The sequence below is a fragment of the Hyperolius riggenbachi genome, chromosome 12 (assembly GCF_040937935.1).
Source record: "Hyperolius riggenbachi isolate aHypRig1 chromosome 12, aHypRig1.pri, whole genome shotgun sequence".
NCBI lineage: Eukaryota > Metazoa > Chordata > Amphibia > Anura > Hyperoliidae > Hyperolius > Hyperolius riggenbachi.
In genome coordinates this window covers 8,139,402-8,154,148 of record NC_090657.1, presented here as the reverse complement: position 1 = coordinate 8,154,148, position 14,747 = coordinate 8,139,402, and the positions used below count along the sequence as shown (strand labels likewise).

The following is a 14,747-nucleotide window of genomic DNA, read 5'->3' as shown; positions in this document are numbered from 1 at the left end:
GGGTCTCTCATATTCCATAAATTGCTATATGTATCATATTTTCTGTGTTGCCAGGCTGGCAGACCCTCCAAACTAACAGAGCAGGTAGGGCCCTGCCTGGCGTTGGTTCTGAGAACATTTCAGAACCTTCTGAGGTAAAGACTGCCCGTTAGGCAGTCCAACAGTGCCCTAATGGTACCACAGGGGTCCCACCCCTTATGTTTGGTATCAGACTGCTGGGTACATCGAGGCAGATCTGAAAATATTAGTAAATCTGCCCTGACCTGTACGGTTCTGTGAGATAGAGCCCATATATGGGTAGATATGATTTCTAGCCCCAGTACAAGAGGAGGGCTCATCTCATCTTTGAAGGAGGTGTATAGCTCCCCGCCCTCACTCCCTCCTACTGAAGCAGGGGCATAAGAATGGCTGAGGACCCAAACTCAGGGTCCTCCACACTGAACCATCTTGCACTCATCAGATGCCAGCTTGAGGATATGCTGGTATCCACCTGGTCTGAACTCTGAACTCTGGACTTTGAAACCAAGGACTTTATGATTCTTCCCACAATAAGGACATCTTTCCAGGAACTAAGTATTTTTCTCCCTTCTTTTATTTTTCATACTGGCTATTACTGTTTTAATAATTGTTGATTTTTCATAATTGTCTGTATATATTAATTATTTATATTGCGTGAATAAACGACTTTCCCCAAGTCATTCACTGTTTCGCTACCCTGCTTATCAGCACACACAGAAATGATCCCGGGTCTCTGAAGATACGCTACTGTTTGTTTGTTGTTGGCTAGACAGAATATCGTGTGTTTAACCGTTTTATTCGCAGGATTAGTCAGTCAGTTAGTGGGCCCCACGGTCCCATAGTAACCGCGGTGGTGGCAGTTTACTCTGAACCAGTAGGTGACGTTGTAATTACCCGTGTCTCACAGGCTCCCTTCTGAGTTGTCTGCGGCTAATTCTTAACGGTTCCTGCGCATTGACTGCGACCAGAGTTCGCACGATCTGTGCGCTGGCACCGTTTAGAAGGCTAAGTGCGGTCAGCCACTGAGGGCTCTTGTGACAGTTACCAACAAGCAGAATGAGTGTTTATACCGGTTCAGCTGTGGGAAGCCATGTTACTAATCCTGAATCCTGCTTCCTCACTGGGACTAATATAGATTAGATAGATAGATAGATAGATAGATAGATAGATAGATATACATACCTCCCAACTTTTTGAGATGTGAAAGAGGGATGCTTAAGCCACGCCCCTGCCACACCCCTGATCACCCCCCGCCACACCCCTAGTCACGCATACCAGAAAGATTTCATTAGAAAAATGTTGTTTTATAATTCAAACCACACTTGTCCTTTCCATGCTGGTTCATTTTCCTTCTTATTAACATTTTAAAATCAGTAATGTATCAATTTAAAGGATGGGAATAAAGTTTAGAGTCAATCAAACACATTTTTTACTATATATATATATATATATATATATATATATATATATATATATATATATATATATGTATGTGTATATATATATATATATATATATATATATATGTATGTGTATATATATATATATATATATATATATATATATATATATATATATATATATATGTATGTGTATATATATATATATATATATATATATATATGTATGTATGTATGTATGTATGTATATATATATATATATATATATATATATATATATATATATATATATATATATATATATAACATAGAAAGAGGGACAAAGTCCTGAAAGAGGGACAAATGAGGAGGAAAGAGGGACAGAGGTACAGGGCTCTAAAAGAGGGACAGTTTGGAGCTATGGATAGATAGATAGGATCCACTTGCAAGGACAGAACAAAATATGGAATTAAAGAGAACCCGAGGTGGGTTTGAAGAATATTTTGCATACAGAGGCTGGATCTGCCTATACAGCCCAGCCTCTGTTGCTATCCCAAACCCCCCTAAGGTCCCCCTGCACTCTGCAATCCCTCATAAATCACAGCCACGCTGCTGACAAACAGCTTGTCAGAGCTGGCTGTGTTTATCTCTATAGTGTCAGTCTGCTGCTCTCCCCGCCTCCTGCAGAACTCCGGTCCCCACCTGCGTCCCTTCCCTCCCTGCTGATTGGAGGGAAGGGACGGGGGCAGGGACCGGAGCTATGCAGGAGGCGGGGGAGCAGCCGAGACTGACACTACAGATGTAAACACAGCCTCACAGCATGACTGTGATTTATGAGTGATTGCACAGTGCAGGGGGACCTTAGTGGGGTTTGGGATAGCAACAGAGGCTGGGCTGTATAGGCAGATCCAGCCTCTGTATGCAGATAACATTCTTTAAACACACCTCGGGTTCTCTTTAAGTCAAGGAATTAAGCTGAAAGCAACATTCGTTTTTGCTATGGTTACTACTGAAAATATTTTGAAATGCAAAACTGAACTTACACTAAACTGTTGTGTATTGCAGTTGATATCAGTAAATCATTATTTTGTGTGGTTTATGTGGCGTTTTGAAGAAGTTCCATGTTTCAGTAAACACACTCTATAAGCGGAGCTTTCTTTTGCCATCGCAGAATCTGCTGATAACTTCAAAGGAGCTCACATTTCAGCAGTTACTATTCTGACCACACATGACGGCCTTTACTAAAGATCTTACAATACATCCTGTATAAAGGGGGAGATTTCAGCAATTTCACATGCTTCTGTTCTCTTTCATCTCGCTCTTAGGCCGAGACAGTGGTTCAGTGGGTGACGCCAGACGGTCACAAAAACATTCCCCTCTGGTGGATAATCCTGGGAGTTCTCGGGGGGCTGCTAATCTTGACATTGTTCATGTCTATCATGTGGAAGGTGAGTTGCAAAATGGCCGCCATCACGTCAACTAAGTTCCCATGACAACCAGCCTAAGAAAGGAATTGTTTGTTCTCTTTCTGATATCTAACATGCAGGCTTCTGATTTTATAGATGGGGTTCTTCAGAAGGATGCGGCCACCAACAGACGATCAAGCGGAGCTAAATGACGGCAAATAATGGATGACTGCTTACTTCCTGTCATGATTTGAGAGTTTCTTGCCATTAATAAATGGAATAAGATGTATTATGTAGAGTACTTCTCTTACATATTGTCAATAGTATGTTAATACTGCATAGCACCCTTCTGTTAGCACCCTTGTACTAGGCCACTTGACCATGCCCGCCAGGATTCCAATTGTCCTTTTCTAATGGAGGGTGGGGCAGTGGCTATCACTCTTGCCTTGCAGCGCTGGGTCCCTGGTATGAATCCCAGCCAGGTCAACATCTGCAAGGCGTTTGTATGTTCTCCCCGTGTCTGTAAAGGTTTCCTAGGGCACTCAGGTTTCCTCCCACACCCCAAAAACATACAGATTAGTTAATTAGCTTCATATCTAAAATTGGCCCTAGGCTACAGTGAACATAGGACTATGGTAAGGATTAAGGTGGCCTCTAATGGTCCAATTTCTAGCGAAAAATCGCTAGAGCGATCAGAAATTCTGATCGGACGAAAAATCGTTCACTACACCATCAATTAACCAATCATTGCTTCCTATCTATCACGACCAACAACAAAATCCAAATTTTGGTTTGACGAAAATTCAGTCGGATGATTGTTTTTATAACCGTTCATTATCGATTGTTCCCATCAACTGAGATTATTTACAAGCAATCCGATCAGAATTTCTGATCGCTCAAACGATTTTTCTGGCCAAAACCTAGTCCTAGTAACCTGATAAGGTGGTAACTTGTGAGGTGGTTCTTGTTAGCAGACTTCACACTACACAGCGCATGCACAAACACGATTTCATGCAGGCGTTGCCATCACACGGTCAACGCACGGAATAAACTTCGGGGTGCGCTAAGCACAGACATCGGCAGCTGTACTCATATGGTAACGTATGCGTCGTGCGATAAAATGTCCCCAGATGCGTTACATCGTATGGGAACGCACACCTGTAGTGTGAATGGTAACAAGGAAGTCTGTGGACTCTCATGTTGCCATACGCATCGTACACAATGGCGTCAAAACTGACAGCGCAGCACATAGTGTGAATGAGCCCTGAAAGTAAAAAATATATATACATACCAGGGGTATCCTCCAGCCCCCCCCCCCCCCCCCCCCTCAGGCTGATCGCCACCCAAATCATGCTTGTGTCACCGGGAGCGTTCCAGATGTGCACACACATATATATATATATATATATATATATATATATATATATATATATTTAATTTTTTTTGTCTCAGGTACTCTTTTAAGTACTCTTTTAAGATGAGAATGAATAAAAGGGTGCTGGACAGTATTATTTGCACAGTTTCATTTTTTATTTTTGCATGTACAATAGGCATAATTATATGGGTAAAAACTCCTGCAGCTACATGTAAACACATACAGATAAGAAGTACATTTCTTCTAGAGAAAAATGAGCCATAAATTACTTTTCTGCCATGCTGCTGTCACTTACAGTAGGGAAGTACAAATCTGACAGACCTGATAGGTTTTGGACTAGTCCATCTCCTCATGGTGTATTTTCAACATGGCCTTTATTGTGAATAAAGACACTCTGAAAAGAATTTATACAAAGATGCTGCTCAGCCTTCCTGCTCGCTGGCAGTCGCTGCACACTTTTTTTTTGGAAGACTGAGCAACTGCTATTCACTAAGTGCTTTTGAAAATAAAGAAAGTTGAGAATCCTCCAATAGGAGATGGACTTGTCCAAAACCTGTTGCTAATGTCAGATTTCTACTACCTACTGTAAGTGACAGCAACATAGGAGAAAAGTAATCTATGGCTCATTTTACTCTGGGAGAAATGTCTTTTTTAATTAGGTATTTAACATTTTTAGATTTTCGCAATAGCGGTCCTTTAATTCAGGGGCCAGCCTTTAAGAGCAGATGGTGTGGTGGTTAAAGAGACTCCGAGCACCTCTCATGGACGTGCCTTTAAGCCAGACGACTTCCAACAAAGTCGTGCTATGACCCCTCTGGAGGAGCCTCTTGCAATGGCCATGCGTGTCACTTCCTCTTCCTGCTTCATTCAGTGATGCACTTCTCTAACAGAGAAGACAGAGGTGACCCGGAAGTTATAACATAGCCAAGATGGCAGCCGCAATTTTTAAATTGAAATCGAACAAAAACTATTTGGTGTAGAACGGCGATTCAGGCATCAAATGAAAGAGGAGAGGAGCTGTGGCTTCTGGTGGAGAGAATGCAGAAGGCAGATTTATTATGAAATATACTGTATGTGAATATTGAATTATAGTCCTGAAATACTGTATGCTTTGTAGTTTAGTTATGGCATACATAAAAAGCGTCCAATGCTACTAACATTGCAAGTCCTTTGCCACCATAACATCCTTTGGCTGTTTTAATGTTAAAGGGAATGTCCAAGCAAAAAAGAAAAATTAGTTTCACTTACCTGGGGCTTCTACCAGCCCCATGCAGCCATCCTGTGCCCTCGTAGTCACTCACTGCTGCTCCAGTCCCCCGCCACCAGCTAGTTCTGCTTCTACCAGCCCCATGCAGCCATCCTGTGCCCTCGTAGTCACTCACTGCTGCTCCAGTCCCCCGCCACCAGCTAGTTCTGCTTCTACCAGCCCCATGCAGCCATCCAGTCCCCTCGTAGTCACTCACTGCTGCTCCAGTCCCCCGCCACCAGCTAGTTCTGCTTCTACCAGCCCCATGCAGCCATCCTGTCCCCTCGTAGTCACTCACTGCTGCTCCGGTCCCCCGCCACCAGCTAGTTCTGCTTCTACCAGCCCCATGCAGCCATCCTGTGCCCTCGTAGTCACTCACTGCTGCTCCAATCCCCCGCCGCCAGCTAGTTCTGCTTCTACCAGCCCCCTGCAGCCATCCTGTGCCCTCGTAGTCACTCACTGCTGCTCCAGTCCCCCGCCGCCAGCTAGTTCTGCTTCTACCAGCCCCCTGCAGCCATCCTGTGCCCTCGCAGTCACTCACTGCTGCTCCAGTCCCCTGCTGCCAGCTAGTTCTGCTTCTACCAGCCCCATGCAGCCATCCTGTGCCCTCATAGTCACTCACTGCTGCTCCAGTCCCCCGCCGCCAGCTAGTTCTGCTTCTACCAGCCCCATGCAGCCATCCTGTGCCCTCGTAGTCACTCACTGCTGCTCCAGTCCCCTGCTGCCAGCTAGTTCTGCTTCTACCAGCCCCATGCAGCCATCCTGTGCCCTCATAGTCACTCACTGCTGCTCCAGTCCCCCGCCGCCAGCTAGTTCTGCTTCTACCAGCCCCATGCAGCCATCCTGTCCCCTCGTAGTCACTCACTGCTGCTCCAATCCCCCGCCGCCAGCTAGTTCTGCTTCTACCAGCCCCCTGCAGCCATCCTGTGCCCTCGTAGTCACTCACTGCTGCTCCAGTCCCCCGCCGCCAGCTAGTTCTGCTTCTACCAGCCCCCTGCAGCCATCCTGTGCCCTCGCAGTCACTCACTGCTGCTCCAGTCCCCTGCTGCCAGCTAGTTCTGCTTCTACCAGCCCCATGCAGCCATCCTGTGCCCTCATAGTCACTCACTGCTGCTCCAGTCCCCCGCCGCCAGCTAGTTCTGCTTCTACCAGCCCCATGCAGCCATCCTGTGCCCTCGTAGTCACTCACTGCTGCTCCAGTCCCCCGCCACCAGCTAGTTCTGCTTCGACCAGCCCCTTGCAGCCATCCTGTGCCCTCGTAGTCACTCACTGCTGCTCCAGTCCCCTGCTGCCAGCTAGTTCTGCTTCTACCAGCCCCATGCAGCCATCCTGTCCCCTCGTAGTCACTCACTGCTGCTCTAGTCCCCCGCTGGCAGCTAGTTCTGCTTCTACCAGCGCCATGCAGCCATCCTGTGCCCTCGTAGTCACTCACTGCTGCTCCAGTCCCCCGCCGCCAGCTAGTTCTGCTTCTACCAGCCCCATGCAGCCATCCTGTGCCCTCGTAGTCACTCACTGCTGCTCCAGTCCCCCTCCACCAGCTAGTTCTGCTTCTACCAGCCCCATGCAGCCATCCTGTGCCCTCGCAGTCACTCACTCACTGCTGCTCCAGTCTCCCGCTGGCAGCTAGTTCTGCTTCTACCAGCCCCATGCAGCCATCCTGTGCCCTCGTAGTCACTCACTGCTGCTCCAGTCCCCCGCCACCAGCTAGTTCTGCTTCTACCAGCCCCATGCAGCCATCCTGTCCCCTCGTAGTCACTCACTGCTGCTCCAGTCCCCCGCCGCCAGCTAGTTCTGCTTCTACCAGCCCCATGCAGCCATCCTGTGCCCTCATAGTCACTCACTGCTGCTCCAGTCCCCCGCCGCCAGCTAGTTCTGCTTCTACCAGCCCCATGCAGCCATCCTGTCCCCTCGTAGTCACTCACTGCTGCTCCAGTCCCCCTCCGCCAGCTAGTTCTGCTTCTACCAGCCCCATGCAGCCATCCTGTGCCCTCGTAGTCACTCACTGCTGCTCCAGTCCCCCCTGCCACCAGCTAGTTCTGCTTCTACCAGCTCCATGCAGCCATCCTGTGCCCTCGTAGTCACTCACTGGTGCTCCAGTCCCCCGCCACCAGCTAGTTCTGCTTCTACCAGCCCCATGCAGCCATCCTGTCCCCTCGTAGTCACTCACTGCTGCTCCAGTCCCCCGCCGCCAGCTAGTTCTGCTTCTACCAGCCCCATGCAGCCATCCTGTGCCCTCGTAGTCACTCACTGCTGCTCCAGTCCCCCGCCGCCAGCTAGTTCTGCTTCTACCAGCCCCCTGCAGCCATCCTGTGCCCTCGTAGTCACTCACTGCTGCTCCAGTCCCCCGCCGCCAGCTAGTTCTGCTTCTACCAGCCCCCTGCAGCCACCCTGTGCCCTCGTAGTCACTCACTGCTGCTCCAGTCCCCCCGCTGGCAGCTAGTTCTGCTTCTACCAGCCCCATGCAGCCATCCTGTGCCCTCGTAGTCACTCACTGCTGCTCCAGTCCCACGCCGCCAGCTAGTTCTGCTTCTACCAGCCCCCTGCAGCCACCCTGTGCCCTCGTAGTCACTCACTGCTGCTCCAGTCCCCCGCTAGCAGCTTGTTCTGCTTCTACCAGCCCCCTGCAGCCATCCTGTGCCCTCGTAGTCACTCACTGCTGCTCCAGTCCCCCGCCACCAGCTAGTTCTGCTTCTACCAGCCCCATGCAGCCATCCTGTACCCTCGTAGTCTCTCACTGTTGCTCCAGTCCCCAGCTAGCAGCTTGCCGACCTCGGAGGTCGGCAGGACGCATTGCGTACATTTTTACGCATTCCCGCTAGTGCAGGAACATTAACACATACACTTCTACGCATTACTGGTTCAATGCGTAAAAATGTACGCATTGAACCAGTAACGCGTAAAAAATTCATGTGTTAATGTTCCTGCACTAGCGGGAATGCGTAAAAATGTACGCAATGCGGCCTGCCGACCTCGGAGGTCGGCAAGCTGCCAGCGGGGGACTGGAGCAGCAGTGAGTGACTACGAGGGCACAGGATGGCTGCATGGGGCTGGTAGAAGCAGAACTAGCTGGTGGCGGGGGACTGGAGCAGCAGTGAGTGACTGCGAGGGCACAGGATGGCTGCATGGGGCTGGTAGAAGCAGAACTAGCTGGCGGCGGGGGACTGGAGCAGCAGTGAGTGACTACGAGGGTACAGGATGGCTGCATGGGGCTGGTAGAAGCAGAACTAGCTGGCGGCAGGGGACTGGAGCAGCAGTGAGCGACTACAAGGGCACAGGATGGCTGCATGGGGCTGGTAGAAGCAGAACTAGCTGGTGGCGGGGGACTGGAGCAGCAGTGAGTGACTACGAGGGCACAGGATGGCTGCATGGGGCTGGTAGAAGCAGAACTAACTGGTGGAGGGGGACTGGAGCAGCAGTGAGTGACTACGAGGGCACAGGATGGCTGCATGGGGCTGGTAGAAGCAGAACTAGCTGGTGGCGGGGGACTGGAGCAGCAGTGAGTGACTACGAGGGCACAGGATGGCTGCATGGGGCTGGTAGAAGCAGAACAAGCTGCCAGCGGGGGACTGGAGCAGCAGTGAGTGACTACGAGGGCACAGGATGGCTGCATGGGGCTGGTAGAAGCAGAACTAGCTGGCGGCGGGGGACTGGAGCAGCAGTGAGTGACTGCGAGGGCACAGGATGGCTGCATGGGGCTGGTAGAAGCAGATTTAGCTGGCGGCCGGGGACTGGAGCAGCAGTGAGTGACTACGAGGGCACAGGATGGCTGCATGGGGCTGGTAGAAGCAGCACTAGCTGGTAGCGGGGGACTGGAGCAGCAGTGAGTGACTACGAGGGCACAGGATGGCTGCATGGGGCTGGTAGAAGCAGAACAAGCTGCCAGCGGGGGACTGGAGCAGCAGTGAGTGACTACGAGGGCACAGGATGGCTGCATGGGGCTGGTAGAAGCAGATTTAGCTGGCGGCCGGAGACTGGAGCAGCAGTGAGTGACTACGAGGGCACAGGATGGCTGCATGGGGCTGGTAGAAGCAGCACTAGCTGGTAGCGGGGGACTGGAGCAGCAGTGAGTGACTACGAGGGCACAGGATGGCTGCATGGGGCTGTTAGAAGCAGAACAAGCTGCCAGCGGGGGACTGGAGCAGCAGTGAGTGACTACGAGGGCACAGGATGGCTGCATGGGGCTGGTAGAAGCAGAACTAGCTGGCGGCGGGGGACTGGAGCAGCAGTGAGTGACTATGAGGGCACAGGATGGCTGCAGGGGGCTGGTAGAAGCAGAACTAGCTGCCAGCGGGGGACTGGAGCAGCAGTGAGTGACTACGAGGGCACAGGATGGCTGCAGGGGGCTGGTAGAAGCAGAACTAGCTGGCGGCCGGGGACTGGAGCAGCAGTGAGTGACTACGAGGGCACAGGATGGCTGCATGGGGCTGGTAGAAGCAGAACTAGCTGGCGGCCGGGGACTGGAGCAGCAGTGAGTGACTACGAGGGCACAGGATGGCTGCATGGGGCTGGTAGAAGCAGAACTAGCTAGTGGCGGGGGACTGGAGCAGCAGTGAGTGACTACGAGGGCACAGGATGGCTGTAGGGGGCTGGTAGAAGCAGAACTAGCTGGCGGCGGGGGACTGGAGCAGCAGTGAGTGACTACGAGAGCACAGGATGGCTGCATGGGGCTGGTAGAAGCAGAACTAGCTGGCGGCCGGGGACTGGAGCAGCAGTGAGTGACTATAAGGGCACAGGATGGCTGCATGGGGCTGGTAGAAGCCCCAGGTAAGTGAAACTAATTTTTTAATTTTGCTTGAACCTTCCCTTTAAGAAAGGAAATTTGAGGTAATAGGTATATGGCGACGGACATTCATTGCCTTTTAAACAATGCCCATTGCCTGGCAGTCCTGCTGATCCTCTGCCTCCAATGCCCCGTACACAGGCTAGATGCAACTCAGCAGAGGTGGCTGTCGCGTGACGTCCCTCCAGGCCAATCCATCAGCCCTTCATCCCAACCCTATAAGAACAGAACACATTGCTAGCCTTTAGGCTAGCGACATGTCTGTACAGCCTCAGCCCTGAAATTTATTCCGAGGGATTGGGTGATGATCCCCGCCTTGCGACGTACCTGAGGCATAGATCCCGAGCAATCATGCAGATCCGGTGCTGCAACTGAAGTCTGACTAGAGTAGCCACATGCTTGTTTCTGGTGTGTGATTCAGACACTACTGGCGCCACATAGATCAGCAGGACTGCCAGGCAACTGGTATTGTTTAAAAATAAATATGGTAGCCTCCATATCCCTCTCACTTCAGGTTCCTTTTAAACTACAATACCATTATTTCCCACAATGCAACAAGGTTCACAGACAGGAAACTGTCTCGACCTAGGTCCTGACATCACACCGTGGGAGGGGTCTCACCACAATATCAGCCATACAGAGCCCCCGATGATCTATTCAAGAAAAGGGAAAGATTTCCCATGGGAAAAAGTGAAAATTGGGATGAAGTTCTATCCTTGGTTACAGTTCCTATTTAAAGTCGCACTGCAGCCTATAGCACCTTAGCTATGCCGTTGAGGCTGTGGTATTGCTGATGCATATAAGTTATGCTGGTTGCCTGGTTATTGTACTGATTTTTTTTTTATGTAGCCATGCAAGAGCCCAGGGCCAGTTCTAGATGTTTTGCTGTCAGAGGCAAACTTGTGAGGATGCGCCCCTTCCCGAATTAGAATGATCGCACAGCACCCGACAATTTGCACCGCACGTTATAGCTGAGGCAAGCACCCCCCCCCCCCCCCCCCCTCAGTATAGGTCGGTAGGTACAGTTGCCTCCAGTATAGGTTGGCCAGGCACTTCCTGTATCTGCCTGGTGCCGCCCCCAGACTGCTGCCGCCTGAAGAAATCACCTCACTTGGCATCATGGACGGACCGGCCTGCATATGCCACACACCTGCAGCAAGCATGCAGCTTATAGAAGTTTAGCAATCGTAATCAGATCCAGGAAATTATAGACCTGTAAGCTTAACATCAGTTGTATGCAAACTATTTGAGGGGTTACTAAGAGATACTATACATGACTTCATAGTAGAAAATAATCTTATTTCTCAGCATCAACATGGGTTTACTAAAGACAGGTCCTGTTTGACTAACATGCTCAGCTTTTATGAGGTAGTGAATGCTAATATGGATATTGGGAATGCTGTAGATGTGATATACTTGGACTTTGCAAAGGCCTTCGACACTGTTCCCCACAAAAGTCTGGTGCAAAAGTTGAGGATGCAAGGACTGGGGAAGAGTCTGCGTTCATGGATAGGGAACTGGCTAATGGACAGAAAACAAAGAGTTGTGGTCAATGGATCATACTCAAAATGGGAGACTGTTAGCAGTGGGGTACCACAGGGGTCTGTTCTGGGTCCAGTGCTCTTCTATTTATTTATTAATGACCTAGTAGATTCAGTAGTGAGCAATGTTGCTATTTTTGCAGATGATGCAAAATTGTGCAGAATCATCAACTCTCAGGAAGATAGTGTCATATTGCAACAGGATCTGGATAGGATGGCTATATGGGCACATACATGGCAGATGAAATTCAATGTTGACAAATGTAAAGTCATGCATTTTGGTCGTACCAATGGTCTAGCACCATACAAAATAAATGGGATACAGTTGGGGACATCAAACTTGGAGAAGGACTTAGGAGTACTCATCGACAACAAGTTAAATAATCGTACTCAATGCCAAGCCGCTGCAGCTAAAGCTAATAAAACTTTGGGATGCATTAAAAGGGAAATAAAAACTCGAGATGCTAGCATAATATTGCCCCTGTTTAACTCTCTAGTAAGGCCACATCTGGAATATGGAATTCAGTTCTGGGCACCACATTACAGGAAAGGTTTAGAGCAAGTGCAGAGACGGCCAACAAAATTGATACGTGGGATGGAAGGTCTCGCTTACCAAGAAAGGTTAGATAAACTGGGTTTATTTAGTCTAGAGAAAAGATGCCTTAGAGGGGATCTAATTTACATGTATAAATACATCAGAGGGCAATATAAAAGCTTGGTGGATAAGCTTTTTGTCCCTAGGCCTTCTCTAAGGACTAGAGGACATGATCTGCGCATGCAGGAAAAACGTTTTAGCCATTTAATTAAGGAAGGGGTTTTTGAAGTCTCTATCTAAATATTGGCTTTCTTGGTCGGGACGTATTGCAGCGTTTAAGCCTCCTGGCGGTTTATCAAAAACCGCCAGGGGGCAGCAAAGTCATTTTTAAAAATGTTTTTTTTTTTTTTAGCAAGACAAGGTCTCGCTACATGATAGCCGCTGCTCAGCGGCATCCCCCCAGCCCCTCCGATCGCCCAGGATCTCCTGGAGGGCTTCCCCCGTCGTCATCGACGTCGTGACGTCAAAGGGGACTCCGATCCACCCCACAGCGCTGCCTGGCACTGATTGGCCAGGCAGCGCACGGGGTCCGGGGGGGGGGGCCTCCGCGGCGCGACGAATAGCAGCGGATCAGCGGGTAGCGGCGGCGATCGCACTGCACACGCAGCTAGCAAAGTGCTAGCTACGTGTAGCAAAAAAAAAAATTATGCAAATCGGCCCAGCAGGGCGGCATAGCCCGTACTCAGCACGGCTTACCGCCACGGAGGTTAAACTATTCTTACTCCCAAAAATGTTATACCTTCTAAGAACTCTAATTATTCCCTTACGCAAATCCTTCCTAACAGACCTACAGAAGTGTATACACCAATTTATCTGGCATAACAAAAAAGCAAGAACACCCTCTCACATTATGAGCCTGCCAAAAAGGAAAGGAGGTATGGGGTTGCCTTGCATTATGTCATACCACAATGCCGCGGTGCTTGTCCAAACAATGGTGGAATTCTTCTCTTCATAAACCATGGGTGAAATTAGAACATGACATTTTAGGGGTTAATCTTAGGAATCTCCTAGAGGCGGTACTATTGGGGTACATAACACCTGGTACCAATCCTTACCCAGGCATTACAGTAACCCTCAAAGCATGGGAATATATGCTCAAACACCCTCCAGACATAGCATACCTTACAACTCCTACTTTACATTTGGAAACATTAACGAGATTTGTTCCTAATCTTGATCTCCGTTCCTGGAAAGATACAGGTATAGACTCAATTAATGCATTATACGAAAGAAGCAAAATTCGATCCTTTGCAGACTTGAGGGGAAAATACAATTTACCCCAGAACCAGCTTTTTACATATCATAGAATATACAATTTCCTCCAGGTTAAAAAGGTTGTACTGCCCTAGACTGACTACATCTGTCTGAACCATGCTGAATTGCAAAAGTCATTTTAAAGGAGGTATCTCAATATGGTATGAAGAACTATTATCCTACCCTATATCGCCCATTAAACGATACGCCAGGTCCTGGTCCCAAGATTTGGTAACAGAAATTTCCGTTAACAATTTAATCTCGGCTAACGCTATCTCACTTAAATTCTCCAAATGTAACACACATTGGGAAATGATGAGGAAAATGATGTACAGATGGTACTTATCCCCGAGGAGAGTGGCATCGTACTCCAAAAATGCCTCCACCTTATGGTGGAAATGCGGTACTGTGTGGGTACTTACCTACACATGTTCTGGGAATGCCCACTAGTAGCTAAACTATGGCGCCACGTAGAAAGATTCATACAATCATTACTATTACCTAATTTCCAACTGAACCCCAAATTAGCTTTATTATTGTTGGACTTTCAAAATATTCCTAAACCAGTACAATCTATTATCTGCCATACAATCTTAGCAGGACTACACCTGATAACCGCAAATTGGAAATCCACAGAAGATTTCACTATCCCCCAATTATTAGCATTAGTTAAAGGGACTCCGAGCAGTGCAGAAACTATGGAAAGTTGCATATCATTTTAAAGCTCTCTTTCTCCTCTTTCCAATGATATATAAACCGCCACCCTACGCCATTTAGTTTTCGCTATTTTCGCGATTGAAATTGCTGCTGCCGCGATTTCAATCGCGAAAATAGAGAAAACTAAAAGGCGTAGGGCAACGATTTAGGTGTCACCAGAAAGAGGAGAAAGAGAGCTTTAAAATGATATCCATCTTTCCATAGTTACATTGTATTACACAGGGCGACTTTTTCCTAAAATCAGCAGCTCCATTCTGCTGAATGGAGCTGCTGACACTGGGGAAAGTGTCGTCCTGTGTAATACAATGTAACTATGGAAAGATGGATATCATTTTAAAGCTCTCTTTCTCCTCTTTCCAATGATATATAAACTGCCGCCCTACGCCTTTTAATTTTCTCTATTTTCGCGATTGAAATCGATTGAAATCGCGATTGA

At 48.7% G+C, this 14,747-nt stretch overlaps 1 protein-coding gene across 1 annotated transcript in view; it reads left to right on the top strand.

The window, feature by feature from the left end:
- LOC137540895 (integrin alpha-IIb-like) overlaps window positions 1-3,039 on the top strand; it is a 133,463-nt gene extending 130,424 nt beyond the window's left edge. The window contains exons 27-28 of the mRNA XM_068262080.1: window positions 2,723-2,845; window positions 2,960-3,039. Of these exons, the coding sequence (XP_068118181.1) occupies window positions 2,723-2,845; window positions 2,960-3,025 (189 nt within the window). The 3' untranslated portion in view covers window positions 3,026-3,039. The remainder of the gene's footprint in view (window positions 1-2,722; window positions 2,846-2,959) is intronic.
- The last annotated feature ends 11,708 nt before the right edge of the window (window positions 3,040-14,747 follow it).